General features: G+C 37.9%; 1 protein-coding gene across 1 annotated transcript in view; it reads left to right on the forward strand.

The window, feature by feature from the left end:
• LOC133980657 (LHFPL tetraspan subfamily member 6 protein) overlaps positions 1-7,630 on the forward strand; it is a 43,371-nt gene extending 35,741 nt beyond the window's left edge. Inside the window, exons 3-4 of the mRNA XM_062419425.1 lie at positions 2,599-2,697; positions 6,834-7,630. Coding sequence (XP_062275409.1) covers positions 2,599-2,697; positions 6,834-6,952 — 218 coding nt within the window. The 3' untranslated portion in view covers positions 6,953-7,630. The remainder of the gene's footprint in view (positions 1-2,598; positions 2,698-6,833) is intronic.
• The last annotated feature ends 8,533 nt before the right edge of the window (positions 7,631-16,163 follow it).

Genomic DNA, 16,163 nt, shown 5'->3' on the forward strand with positions numbered 1-16,163 from the left:
ACTTCCTTCAAGCAGCTTGGCTCATAAACATTATGTGAAGGAACATTTTTGGTAATCTTTCTCCCACATCCCAGTCAACCAGCCTTCCTACCTCTGGTTCTGAATAACCCACATAGTGAGTGTGGAGGATGGGATTTGATGGAATTAACTATCCTGGGAAACAAATAAATAAATAAAAGCAAAAACAGAGACGTTGAACCGCAGATGATACGGAATTGAATTACACCTTGGCGGTATGTTTGCATTTTTATTCATCTATTCCCACAGAGATTTGTGTTTTGCAGCATCTGCCTTAATAGTGTCATGATAACATGCAAGTGCACGCATTGATTTCACCCACTGCAGTGTTGCAGGCTGAGTGAGTTTATCCCCAAAAACAAAAGAAAACACTGACTGCTCATACAGAAACCTTTGATTTTTTTGTGTGCAGTTACACAAAGGAACCGAGCTCTCGTTTTTGTGTGGCAATAATTTCCCTCCTGTCTGTTGACTTATAGAGTGATTTTCAGCGTTCACTGTCATCATCATCATCTGACCTGATGTGGAAACTATGCACTGAAGTCTTTCTTTCCCCATTTTTCTTCTTCTTCTCTCTATGGTTTTAATCGTTTTAACAAATGTGTTAATCAAAGAAAGATTGTAAATCCCCATAAATCTTGATTCCATCAGTTTGCTGGATAGAATAGCAATGTCGTTGGGCAAACAATGCCATATTCTGCTCTGCTTTTTTTCCCCTCCCTTGTGCTGCAAGGAAATTCGATTTGATTACATGCTGCTCTATCTCTCTGCATTACACAACACTTGAAAGAGAATTTTTGATTATGTTAAATATTAATCATGAATACATTATCATGCTGGCATGCTTTACAGTCTTTACTGTTACAAATGTGAATCAAAACACATTCGATAATATTATATAACTGAGAACATTTAAATGACTGCGTGTATGTGCACTTCCTAAATGCATTTTTGTACCTTGCATACCTTGTCATTTCTTTATGTTGATCAGGGGGACTGTGGTGACTGCTTAGATGGGGATTTACATCAAATTCTCCTGTGTTACTTCTGCTGTACTGCTCAGCCAAAGGTTGAAATTTTAGGTCTGAAGAAGAAACTTAAGGGTCTGAAGAAGAAACGGCTGAGTTGTTACATATGAAAATCCCTGGATCCCCTCTGATCCTGAGCTATAATGACATATGCTTGGTCAGAGCCTTTTTACATCCCTTCATTCTCATCAACATGCCAAAGTTTCATAGAATTGATTTTCTACCACAGGTGCCATAATCAGCCACTCTATTTTCTTCCAGAGTCGAGGCAATGATGTTCACTGTACTCTTGGCTGCAGCAGGGGAAAACACAGATGTCTCTTTCACTTTTCTTTCTCCACCTCAGATGTGAGCTGGTTTGTCTAGCCCATCTGCATTAGCATGTGGATTAATTCCTGGTTGTTATCTGCCCTAGATGTAATAAGACAGTCCTGGATGGCAGGGGTAATCAGGTTGGAAGGCAGAGCTTTCTTGCCTTCCCTTCCTCCGCTGCCATCCTCACATCCCAAAACTGATAGCAAGGCAGGCACATCGGAGGGGATTAAGCTAATGTGATGGCGGAGCCACCTAACGGGGGCCCCCACAGGGTAATTTCAAGAGACAGGCCTTGGCATCCAGGGAATAACTTGTCAAGACCTGGCTCCAGGCAAATATTGAGGATATTAATCCTTAATGTAACGGCCTTGACTAGATTTTACTCTTGTCTCTACAGTATGTGCAGCTTTAAGCGCAGTCATAAGTCTCTTTAATCACTGACATGAAGCAGTCCCTCAAGGATTTTACAGTTTTACAGTAATTATTGCGTACCAAAAAATGCTTGTTTTTTTCACCGTAGCCTCTGTGAGAAATTGCCAAGCTATTTGCATATGTTCGTTGTTCATTCGCATCAGTTTTATGAGCTGCTGGCAGAGGAGTGCTTTGTTTTGTTGGAGTAAAAATGTGATGAAGTGTTAAAATCGCAATCCGTGTCATTTTTACAAAAGGATGTGAGGCTTGTTCAGAGGTAAAACTGCTGGAACAGGTCATAGCTGCCTCCCCACCAGTATCTGCTGGAAACACTTGATAAGGGAGAGAAAAAAATGACAGAGGTGAGGTCACACACATTATTTTATTGGGGAGCAGCAGTTTATTGTCTTTTCGATCATTTAATTAAAACATAACGTGAAGAATGATACCTGAGTTTTAATTCATTTCAGCTTGCTGGATGATTTGGTGCATTTATAGTTTCTGTGGCCCAAAAAAAAAAAAAAACTCACCGCTTTGCATTTTTTCTTCCTCATTACTGAAAAGAGTTTTAATAATGAAAGACCCACTGAGGCGAGGTCTTACAAAAACATTGGAGACCTTCCTCAAGGTGCTGAGTGAATACCATGATGGGGAGAGTTTGTAATTTACCTTCCCTTTCCCTGTTTTCCCTTCACAAATGGTGTCAGCTTGCAGCCATGTTATATGACTTTTTTTTTTTTTTATTTAACATGAAGAGATCTATGAAGTTACTGCCTCACCGTCATCACTGACTGACTGACTCTCTCTCTCTCTCTCTCGTTCTCAGGTCTGCTCATAGGATCAGGTTGTGCACTCTATCCATTGGGATGGGACAGTGAGGAAGTACAACAGACCTGCAACAACAGTTCAGACCAGTTTCAACTAGGTAAGGCATCCACCAGGAAGCTCCATCAAATACACACACCTACGGCCTGTTCACGGCACCTAAAATACACACTGGTGCTTCAACCTTGACTGTGTAAATTTATCTTGTGTTCACTGAATGTTCTGGTCCCTGAACAGATAAATCTATGAAAAAGTTGGAAAGGGAGAGCAGACTTTTATGTATGGCCCTTGACATTCTGCCTTTTTTTTTTTAAACCATGCAGACACAACTTTCAAGTACTGTCATACCAGGGAGACACCATCCCTTAATATTTAAAATGTATGATAGAAAGTCAAGAGAACCTCCAGTTACTGTTGATTTCTGAAGTGTTTTATGGCTTTAAATATGTGCTCAGAATAAGCAGGAGCTCGATGTGTGCTCTGTATTCAGATGGCATTATCAGGACTATCTCATATGCTACTGTATCAGACACTACGCAGGCAGATGAGCTAGTCATGCTACAGCAGCTGTCTTATGTGATGCTGATCATGTGCTGGATAATGTTTTTTCACATTATGTAAAAAAAAAAAAAAAATTTAAATTTAAATTCATATTAATACCAAGCCTATTAACCATTTGAGGGAAAACAATTTGGTTTGATTGCAATGATTTATTTGAATGTCAAAGGTATCATCTCATGTAATCAAGTGACCGTGGGTACACTCAGATTTGTCCTCTCTTTCAATTTACATCTATGTCAAAGGTTTATGCTGATTCTTTAAAGCTTTTTTTGGTCTGCTGTCTTTCTTACTAATTTAGATATGCAGATATAATATATCTTCAGTGAACTGGATTACTGCCATTAACCGCCAAGCAAAGAGAGGCTGCGATGTTAATCACACCTCACAATATTGAATGAAACAAAGAGAATTACCGCTACCAGGGCTAAAAAAAATAAATATAAATATATAATAAATATTTGAGAGTGTAGAGCAAAGGCCATGATTCAATCTTTTAAATCAACCTGGTTCATCTTTCTTCAAACTTTATGTGAAACTTTGGGAAGCATAAATGTAGTCTGTGAATGTCAGGACAATCTGCTCATTAGATTTTGATATTTCCTGTGTACATGTAGAAATGTTGGCCTGATATAGGAAAGGTCACTGGGGTCCACCAACAGCTCCGAATTCATACATAATTCATACATATACAGCCATTTTCTTGGAAACCCAGCTAGTTAGTTTTTGAGACTCATTGCTATGAATCACACTGTTGATGTGGAGTTTTGACCTGATAGTGGCACCAGATAACTATTATTGGTATCAGTATATTACTAAACCAAAATGTTAGGAAGATGGATGGACAAACTGACCAATTAACCAGCTTCACCAATTCACAGAACCCATCACTACCAGGGCAAAAATAACACTACATAAGTTGATATCATGCGGCAGAGAGCCAAGTGATGATGCTGTGTACTGATTTATTTTCAGTAGATCTATACGAGTAAATTGGCCAGGCTGATATATTGGCAGATATATGCTTATTGCAGGTATACTGTATCTGTGTATGTGCCAGCTGATAAGTAACAAGAAATTGGAGTAAAAAAAAAAAAGAAGATAAACCAGGTTTGAAAGAAACACGGTCACCATTACATAGTTGGTCCATCAAAGAGCACTGACAAGTTGATTTTTCAACTGTAAAATAAACCTTTTACTTTGTATACTGGTCACAATTCTTCAAAAAAAATTAAAAAAAACAACATACAGGGGATCCATATTGGGACTGAAAACAAGTATCAGCCGATATATCATTGAATTTTTAAAACTCTCAAATATAAATATCATAAAGTACCCCAACAAATCCAGTTTTTTGTCCAGATATAATTTTCAGTAGATGAACTGTATGGATTTTACAGCTGACAGTATGTTAGCAGATGGATACAGTTGCTCTGGCAGCATTTAAACTATCTCTGTAAAATATAGTCAGATCTAAATCTGACTGGTTTTCATTTCCAAGCATTTCGAAACACACTAAACATCGAAATTTCCAAGTATGTCATCAGGAATAATTAAGTTTTAAGTTTCTGTTTTCCCCTAGAAATAACAGGTTCTCAGTACATATACTGTTAACAAGTGTGTTTGCGTCAGTGTGCTGTTCTGTTTAGTGCTGCAGGCGTATTGCGTTTTCTTGTGAGCTTCAACATAGCAGGTTATTTCAGCTTCACCACTTCCTTGTTAGCACCATGACAAGAGTGTGATGTTCTCCCACGAGAACAGTGGATTTCACACAAAAGAATGCTTTCACCACGTAGAAGAATTAGAATATCATCTCCTCAGACTGATTCATTAATCATAATGATATCAAACAGTATCTTATCAAGGACAGATTACTTTGATTGTAGTTGCTTGACACATTAAATGAATGTATTTTTAATATGGAAAAGTTGTGAAATACTTAAGTCTACAATAAAAATTAGTAACAAAAAGTCATCAGAACAATCCAAGTAATTTCTTTAACCAGGCATGTTATTCAAAATGAATATTTCCCCTTAAATACAGCCATACTTGAAAAGGAGGGGAAGCTAATTTTCATTAAGTATGATATCGACAGAAAATGGGACTCAGAGACATAAGTATTTTCAATTTTGGCTGCTGAATCAGGTTTCCACAGTGACAGCTGATGATGATGATTTATTAATGAGCCGCATCCTCCACCCCCTCAGCTGGTAATTAGATAACTATATTCAATCAGATATTCTCTAAAAATTAGAGGTTTATAATGAGAAGTCTTGATGGTCATCGAACGCTTTCCAAATTTAGAATAGATGTAGGTCATATCCTTATTTAATAGCGCACATCATCTCCTCAGAGGATTATAGAAAATGTGTCTTAAGGAGGCACTTTGTTTTAATTTGTGTTTGCTTTCAGCCTTTGGCTCAGTTTCAGCATCTTTTGTCTCCAGCATGCTTTCCAAAATGCTGACTTGTGTGAGAACAGTTGTCTGTTTGCAACTATGTTCAGTGAATTTGCATTTGAATTTGCAACTGTTTTTCACAAGAGGGAGGGAAATGTAGTGGCTTGGACAAAAATGTCACAGTTGATGACATTTTCGGCCCGTAACACTAACTTGTTAATGTTGGATAAGTCTAGAAGTGTAATGTAGTATTCTTAACATACAGACAAACTGATTTTATGAGATTAACAAGAACAGCATTTGGCATTACAGCGCTGTTATCAGTTGCTCGCTGTCACCTTCACTGTCCTGACTACACACTAGAAAACAGTGGAAACCTCCACCAATGCTAAATGGTTCCTAAACTTGATGATAAGGACAGAATAATGTCCAACATCACTTTAGTTCCCTAATTTAAATGATTTTTAAATGCTGCAAATATACCTTTAAATTTTGAAATCCAGTGAGAACTTTCTATTTACCAAAAACTTTGTCTTATAGTAGAAATTTCATTCATACACTGTGGTCCAATTAGAGTTATTTACTCCTTTGGTTTGGGCATTATGTGATTGCAACTCACTAAGAAGAAGAGATGTAACATCATAAATGATGAGCACAAACACAAAAACAGTAGTTGTAACATTCAATATACAAAGTAAATGGACATCAAAGCAAAAATCTTTCACTCAGATCCTTTACTGAAGTATATGTACCAAGTGTAAATTGGTAATTGTAGCTGACATTATTAAACTGTTAATACTGAAATCAATATCAATATGTAGTTGGTGGAGCTAGTTTCAACTACTTTGTGTACAGTTACTGCAGGTAGTTAAGTACAGTGGTTCCCAACCTGGAGGTCAGGCCTCCAAGTTGTTCTTCAATGTAACTAGTACTACACCTGTCAAATTAATGCAGTACACTATTTCATTTTAAATTGTAACGAAATAGAAATATCAGATTTTATAAAATGGAAATACTCAAGTATCTCAAATTGTACTTAAACAGAGTTTTTGAATAAATGTACTTGATTTAAGCAATTAAATACATATTATGCTGTTGCTGTTGTGTAATTTAACAGTTTCAAACTGGGGAGATTTATAGGATTTTTTCCTAAAGATGCTCTATAGATCTAGACTAAACAATGCAAGCCTCAACTCACTTTGAAGTGGCTGACAGACAGACAGACAGATAAACCAAAAGGTGTAAAGATAACATCCTGAATCTTCTACTTTCCTCTGCAGGTTCCTGCCAGATAGGCTGGGCGTATTACTGCACGGGGGCAGGGGCAGCGGCCGCCATGCTGCTGTGTACCTGCCTGTCCTGTTTCGCAGGCAAGAAGCAGAAGCAGTACCCGTACTGAAGGAAGCATCAGTCAGACGGGAACAGGCAGAGACCTCGGGCAGGACGACAAAAGGGAGAGGACTCTGACTCTGTGGACTCACACCAGTACAGCACATCAGGCACCAAAGACACCAAGTCATTATGGTGCTCTGCACATCATGGGACACTACTCATCTGACAACTGCAGGGACTGTTTCATAATGCAGCACACACACACATGGCTTTGAAAACTAGTTCTTCTCTTAAAAGCTGTTCTTAAATGACAAAAGTATGGACCAATCCTGTTTGTAAAGTTGCTAAATAACTATTTCTTTAACGAAAAGAGTGTTCTTTTTCTTGTCTTTCTCCTCTTCGGTCATTGATGTTTATGTGATAGTCTTCCCTGTGACGAAGACAAAAGTTATATTGCGTCATTGTCATGTGAAGTGTTTCTGTCTCCTCCTCATGTCTCATCCTTGCCTTAAACAAACTGAAATGCAATAATCCCTATAATGTAAAGCAATCCAACACTGGCTGCCTGCTTCCTCAACTCAGCCTTTTCAGATTCCAAAAAATCTAAGCATAGTTTATTTAACACATTCATAAGATATAAGCTGTGTATGATAATGTGTTTTATCATAATAGCACATGTTTTGTATTTACTCTTCAAATTATTCTTTGTCATTATTTTCGTTTTGTAAATAAATGTTTATTGAAATTCTGGATTCAGAGTGTTATTTTAGTTACACAATATGCCCTGAAGCAAATTGAACAGGCTTCCACTCGCATTCCTAAAAAGCTTTTCCCATGACCTCTTGATCTTGGTGGTGTTCAGTACATGTGGGAGACTTTTTTTTTTTCCCCAATCGATAAAGAGGATAAGGACAAGCAGCACTGTGAATTTAACTTTTCCCTATTATTGATGAGGTGAATCCCATGACCTCCAGTCAGATTATTTGCCTTTTGATCCGGTTACTCAACTTCAAAGCTTCACCGTCTTCCAGACAAAGCCTGAGACGCAATCATACCCTGGGACACTGAGTAGCCGTGCATCCATCAGCTTAATGTCAAGGGGTATCTCATAGTTCCTCAACCTTCCTTCATAGTGTGAATAACAATAGTGGTAACCTTTTCACAGCAATTACCACAGAGGCATAAACTACACCCTGCTTTTCAGTTACTATTTTTAGTAATTTGTTCCTCTCCGTTTTCCCTCCTTTGATTAACAAACAGCACTTCAGAGATTCATCCAAGCCCAAGTGTACAAAGTCAGCTCATTTACAATGCAGCTGTTCTGGATGTATTTGGCCCTCATTAGCATGCCCATTTTCTCACAATGCGTGGCATCCCCCAGATAATGGGAACTCCCCTTCAACTTCCACCTCCCCCTCTTCCACCCTCACTTGAGAAATCTCTCTCTCATTACTTGCTCTGTTTATTATGTTAGCACGGTTCCTCTGTATTGTGTTCTCTCTCTGATCTGCTGTGCTGATTGATATCACCAGCGATTGTTACAGAATGTCAACCAGATGCCTCATCAGCAGCGCCTGACACATTGGGGTCAAGTTTGAGCATTCCCTCCTTTATATCAGTACTCATACGTTAAACTGACAGGGTGTACCGTGCAAGCCGAGGTCTCGTGCCTCATGGGCGGCTGGTTGTCTTAAAACATGAAAAAATATGTGTTAAGATGAACAGTTCAGTACAGTTGCTGGGTAAAAGAAATATTGTCTAAAGCCACTGTTTTTACTGTTTTGAAGAACAAGATTACTGCTTTCATAGACAATTAAGCTTAAAGGTGTAATTTTTCAGTGTTGGGAGAAGCACATATTGATTTCCATTCACCTCATCCGTGTTGGGTTGGCAGAAGAAATTTCAGAGACTGATATCTTAAAACCTGAGCAAATGAAACCAGAACTATCTGCATGGTTAGATACTTATGGAGAAAGAAATCATGTCTAAACTGATCTGTTAACAACACTGTATAGATCTACAAGGGTTGATACATTTGATACAAAAAGGGACACATTTTAGGTAAGAATCCATAAAATGTATGGTTCTATTAAATGAAAATGATTACTTTTTCTCACCATTATTTTGGAGGTGGATCAGCTCTGCATATAGAAGCTACGGTGTGATTTGATCTTGTAAGGTCAGTTTAGGTTAAACTCACACACATTAGTGTAAAAATGTTCATTTCTCATTTCCTGATATACTTTCTAGAACCTTGAAGGAAAATACCATGAGATTAAGCAAACATATTATATTCAGAGATTAACAAAGCGCCCATAGCTCAAAAGAATGCTACAAAAATTAACACAATTGTGTGACGTTGGACAAAACATCCAAACTATGCAAACTGGAGCAGGGATTATCTAAGGACAGTAGCACCTTTAGAGAGTTCAACCTTGGCAGCCAGTTAGAAATATCAATTAATTCTTTCTAATTATTTTTTCCCCGACAGTACCGTAGAGAGATAATTATTGCCCTTAAGAGCAACTCTACTTATAAAAGGATTTGGGCAACTATAACAGCAATCTCCATAAAGTTATTGTATAATTGATATTGCTGCAGCATAGCAAGATAGTGAGCCATGACAGCAACTATGGAGCCTGTATAGATATTGGTCCGTGACCCCGAGACATCAGTTATTTTGTTGTGTAGTATAAAATGTAGCAGCAATATGTCAAAGTAGCAAGTGATGCACACATTAACTAGTTTACAAACAATGATATTTGGAAGTCACTCAATCTTATTGATTTAAAATCAAATGCTACACATATATTCTCTTAATTTCTATGTTGTACTAGTCCATACTGTAAAATGACTGACTGTAAACATAGATAATGTGTCTCCACTTCCTACCGCTATGCAAAGTGAGGCAGAAATATCTCCTTTCCTGGAGCTGCCATCTTGCTTGTGTGACGTAATTTGGAGCCAGAGTCGGAGCAGTAGAGTCAGAGCAGGATGACGGACTGTTGGACACTTCCCCTCAGCCGTCTCGCCACCAGACGGAGATTCAAGAGCAGCTGTCATGATGTCACACCCCTTTTGATATCATTCAAAAACCAATAAAAAGTAAATCCATCAGAAATATGAGCAATTGGACAAATATAGCAAGATAAAAACTACCTAAAATGACAAATCATCTTTTTAGAAAAAAATGGTTTTACTCATACTTTGATTTTTTAGTTTAGTTTGGGATTTATGATGGAAACTACAGAGGGTGGTCAAGATGTGTTGTCTTCCCTTTTAGAGAGCTGTCATGATGTCCATTTTCATATACAGTCAATGGTAAAATGCTTTAACTCACCAACAAACTAGCAAATTAGCATTAGCAAGCCATCATCTCCACAGACCCAGTTTTGTGAATGAACCCACCACCTCAACTGAATACTAAAATATAACTTTTCACTTTCAAGCAAGTAGGAAACACCCCTCCTTCAGTTGCAGCATGGCCAGCCGAAGGGCCAGAGAGCTGAGGCCGTTGCAGTCCTAGGTGAAATCCAGAGATCAGAAATAAATGCTTGAGTTGTACTGCTGTATGGCAATGCAGTTCTTGGCGGCCTCAACTCTGAGGGGTCCTCCTGTGCATGTGGGTGTTCTGAACCTGGAGTGAATGCCCATTTATGGACATCGATAATGAGCTCATGTCATTTCATTGCAGTGTGAGATTTTTTTTTTTACTCACTGAGCTCATTTCTCCAGGCCCTCACCACAGAATTTGCCACTTTACATGTATATCTGACAACTCTTCATAAATGAGGAAAAAAATTGCAGAAATATATGTTCCCTTTAAAGGAACTGCTAATTATCCCTGTATGTATGATCACACACCACACAAATTGCATCAGCAAAAAGGATCAGAGGCTTTTACTCCAAGCTCACAATCACAGATAGACGGCTCAAGATTCACTGGTTCACCTAGTGATACAGAGGCTGCATTTAACAAGGTTTCCAAATTGGCAGTTTGTTTGAACTAGGAGGGCACGTTTGAGTGAAAGGAAAAATCAATATCCATAGTGCTTACTTTTTATAGGCCATGCATGCACAACCACACAGGTGTTTTACTGATTCTGATCAGACTTTTGCTCAGGTTGAGAGTGGATGGAGCTATGCTGGCTGGCAATTGCGTCACCAGACTCCATAATAGGCTTTAATGGGCTTAATTTTAACAGTAGACTTTTTTCTTCAAAAAAATCTCTTGCACTCTTCCATAGGGAAATAGCAGGTGTTACTAATAACATCTCCCAGCAAGTCTTTGGGTTTAGTAATGTCATGCGTGAACGTAATGTAAAATTATCTAACATCAAACAAATGGAGGAATGAAGGAAACATTTGAGGACATAGACTAAGTCTGTCAATCACCTGCATGCATAACAATATACTTTTCATTATTTCTTCCTTTAAAATGGGTATAAATACACAGGAGAGAAAACTATTGGTTTGTCTATTGGCTTTCAAAAGCATATTAGACCAATCTATTCTGGCATCACTTATAAAATAAACCTGTGGACCTGGGTTATATGTCTGCACCACTTCATCAATAACAGATGTCAATTTTTTAATAAGGAATAAACATCCAAATTCAAATAGCCTCCTCATTCCCTCACTCCCCTCTTTACCACTTCATTCCTGCAGTCATCCATCTCCAAGTTATTTCCTGTGAAGATAGGAGAGCTTTTTCCTTGTGTGCAGTTAGCATCAATTATAAACTGTAGGATGCAGGCTGCCACTGCTGGCTTTCAAGTTACTTTAGTGGAAGTTAAAACTTGGGCTGTAGCATTATTTCCAAGACGGGGGGAGACATGGCTACACCAGCTGTATAGTTAATAAACACCAAAGGTACAGGCTCACAAATTTCCATGAATTGCAATCATAGTTACCTCTGGGCACAGTCTCAAAGAGATGGCACAGTTTCTATTCGATACTGAATACTTGAATGTGGTTCTGTTACAGTCGTGAAAAAAATCTTCTTCACAGTCTTCCCTTAACTCGGAGAACATAGTGTACACTCCTATTAGCATAACACGCAAGCCAACAGAGAGCAAATATTTCACGACTGTAAGACCTATTCTAATGCAAGATAATGTATAAGAGAGGATGCAAGAGCAGCATTCTTTGAGCTGCTCTCTAAAAATTGTCACAACTGTTCTGTGTAATCAACTCTGCTATCAGCCCTCTGTAGTGCAGAAGACTCCCAGGAGAAACATGCAGTTTCTTTTATCCCTTACCCAAAGCTTGTGAGTACTAGTTTCACTGCTAGCACTTAATTGTAATGCTGTTTTAAACCCATTTCCCCAAAATATGCTGTATGAAGTGCTTCACCTGTCCCCAAAATGTTGTTTAAGTAGAGCTCCAGCAAAAGGCCTTTAATTAAGTTATCCCAGCGTCTTGTCAGTGACAAGTCTCTGGCCACCAGTATTTATTTGGTTTGAAGCAAACAGTAGTTCAGCTCCTATTTAAGAATCCAGCCTTGATCCTTTAATCATTTGTAACCACAGACCCAGTGTTTAACTGCTATTTTTGTCTGGTTAGTTTGAGACAAATGATATTGATATTGAGAGATTCTATTTTTAGGGACCCATTGTACTAAAGCAGCCTATCTGAAGGCATTAAAGCTGCATGATTTCAATATTTTTCATAGCAGCATTAAATCAAATGTGCACTGTTAAAGAGGTCGCTCACAGTGACAAAGAGAATGATTGCCAACTCTACAGCTTTACACAGCTTTTTAGCCCCTTTTACCCCAGTTTCAAACAGACAAGCTCTGATTAACCCACTGTTAACCACCTGCCCAGCACTAAATGAGTTTTACAGTGTTTCTTGCTAAATTCCCCTGGTAAAATACAATACATCATGTTCTGTGGTGCTGGTACTTCATGTTCCTCAGGTAAATTCCTCTTCCTCCTCCCCCTGGTGCTTTTTATGTTCTTGTGACATTTTCTCTGATGTGTCAGTGGTACTCAGAGACGTGTGTGGTATTTTGGAATACAGGATTACAGTAATTAACCACATGTTCTGTGGTACAATCGGTAAATGTCCCAGCAGTGGAATGCCAGTACCACAGAAGATATGATATTTTACCACATGAACTTTTTTAAAAGGTCAAAGCTAAAAGAGTGAATAGTTCAACTTGGACTCATCAGTAGACTGAACATTACTGCATGATATCCATCACATCATCAGTCTTCATCCTTAATTTGCGCTGGGCCTGTGTGACTCTCAGCTTTTTTTTTTTCTTCTAAATCTTCTGTCATCTGGCCAAAACTAATAAGGTAATAAATTCTGACATATTTGACTCTGTCATCCCTCATCACACATTCAGCTATATCTCTCACCACTGTGAAATGTCATCCTTGTTGTTCAAATCTCCAGACATATTATTCAGAACTCATTAGGCTGTCTGGTAATATTAATTTGAGTACCAACATTTGGAGGAGGATTATCGACACTTAACCATTTGATGTTATACAGCAGTCATTTTTTATCCACCTAGTATGAAAAAATCAATGTGCTTTTATCCTCATCTAACCTGGAAAGTCATTAATGTTATTGCTAATATTATTAGGACTGCTGTAACTCCATTTTAATGCAGTCAAATTTCATGTCTTGTCTTTAGATGTTAATATTTGAGCTCAACTTTGAGTCTCTTTGTTAAGCTTTGAAAGAAGCAGTGCACATTTTATCGGCCTTCATCCTCCCTCAAATGAGCAGAGGCTTTCTTTCTTTCTTTCTTTCTTTCTTTCTTTCTTTCTTTCTTTCTTTCTTTCTTTCTTTCTTTCTTTCTTTCTTTCTTTCTTCCTTTCTTTCTTTCTTGCTTTAATGCATTCCAGAGAGGATTGAAGCTGTATGACTGGAACATTATGAGGTAATTGATAATCATACTGTTACCTCTTTTTGCACCTTCTGTGGATCTGTCATGTGCTCTTTAGTTCTGTGAAATTGCTGCAGAATGACATTCTATTTGTAGGTAAAAGACAAATTCAAGTTTGTTCTGTTTTAGTATTTTTTGTTTCTTTGAAAACAGAAGAAAAGACAGTCTGATTCATCCCTTACCTGTGAAGGATAAACCCATAAACTGCACCGAAGACAATGGACTGAGAGAGAGTGCGACAAGGTGACAGCATCCAAGATAACTGTGATAAAACCTCTGCAGTATAATGCTCAAATGGACCTTAAAGTTGAGCTCAACCTTGGATCAGTGCATAAAGTGATCTTCATTGTCCATAAAGCAGCTTCACTGACACGACACAGTAGATTATAAGTTTTGTTTCTTGATGTCCATCTTTAATAGCCTGATAATCAGCCTGAACTTCTGTTTCGTTTCACTTCATCCACTCATTCTATTTGAATTGCTGACCAAATTGGGAACATGGGCAGTGATTCAGGGGTGTGAGACTAAGCTACATCTTTAATGTCTCTTTCATCTATTCTTGAAACACTAATTCATACTTTTTTATAACTTTTTTGTTATCATTATCTAAATCTCAGGACATAAATTAACACTGTCGTCTTAATGTATCTGATACACCAAAATGTCTCATAGATCTATGCATAATTTCCTACTATTTAACCATTAAGTATGACATCCTTCTCTGGCTTTTAATCGGTCTCTGATGGTCTGAGTTATTCACCCTCTCATATAGTAGATCTCCAGCTGCCCCATGAAGGACCATTTGATGGATTTTAATATAATATAAGCTGCTTTTGGGAATTAGACTGGCAAGATGTTGAGGTTTTTTATCTGACAAGAGATGTATTTCATTGATAGTCTCAAGCATAAATAATTTAGTGAAGCTTAAAATGACAGATTATATTACAGGGCAATGTTCTCTAAAAACATTTTGACATAATTTAATGCCATTACTTCAAGGTTTTTCAGAGTCTTTAGGCCCTAGATCATGTTTTTTGGTTTCAAAATTCTCATGTCCCCAATAGAGTTACCAAGCTGTCATGTGAATGTGAGGGTGTTTGTTGCATTAGAATAAGAATGATAAGTATGAATTGCATAAAAGCACTTAAACTATACCAGACAAATATTACTAAATCAGTCCTTGAAATATCTTACAACTCTGTGTGTACATCAAGAAGACCCACATGGGGACTCTGCTCCCAGCATTGAGAAACATCTACACTAGAGGCTCTTATTGTCATTCAGTTTGAATTTGTATTGCCCCACAGCTGCTTCATGTCTGTCATCTGTCATTCTTGAAGCAGCACAACTAGAAGAGAAGTGTCATAACATCTGACTGATACCATATGTTAGGATTTTGCATTTTAATGTGCTGTTGGCACCACAAACACTTACAGCGATGTCTTTTCTTCTATTAAAGTGTCCTGATCTCACCCCTCACACCTCACAAAATTAAACATTTTCAAGTCTGAGGTAAGAACTTGCACAGCTTGGTCATTCAGTTGCCCTCTTTAATAACCAGCATTTAATGATTAGCTAGCCATGTGAAAGTTCCTCCCTTGTGAACTGAGCAGAGCTGATCTCAAACTAACCGCCTGACATTGTTGTACTTTAGCCAATTACTGGTATAAAAACACAGTATTGTTCCACTTCTGCAGTGGCGAAGAAGGGGCTGAACTGCTGCAGTCTTGTCTGCTATTTCATGGTAAAAATAAAATAAAAAAGTGACATATTCTTTGGATACCAAAGGTTATAGTTGTAATACACAGCTTTTAATTATAAATTTGCCTAGATTTAAAGACTGGGATAGGTAAAGTGTAATTGTTTGATTTTGATGTATGAAAATCTTTTCAGAAACATTTTTTTCTGTGTGGATGTTTTTATCTTGTGAAAATCACCAGCTAGAAATCATAGTCATTCTACCATCTAATTTGCCAGTATTTAATTACATAATGCAAAAGTTCACACAAACTCTATGAATAATCATGAATTATCCATTTCTCAGTGCTCGCTCAGCTGAAGTTTGTACAGAGCGTACTGCCAAACTAACAGAGACTTTTTCCCCCCATATTTCCCCAAAAACTGTTTGTGCAGCATGATCCAGGAGCTGTATAGACAAACTGTTGCACCAATATTTACCTCATTATTGCCTCCATGTTCCTCTTTTGGAAGACTATTTGCTGATATGCGCAATCAGAGCACTGCCAGAGAGCAAAACAAAAGAGTGAGTATTAAAATTCCTGAGATATAAGCAGATGTAATACATGACAAGCTGGTTACAAGTCACTAGACTTATAACCGGCTTGTCATGTATCACTGGTCACTGTTTTCATTT

Source organism: Scomber scombrus, chromosome 5, assembly GCF_963691925.1.
Source record: "Scomber scombrus chromosome 5, fScoSco1.1, whole genome shotgun sequence".
Classification (NCBI taxonomy): Eukaryota; Metazoa; Chordata; class Actinopteri; order Scombriformes; family Scombridae; genus Scomber; species Scomber scombrus.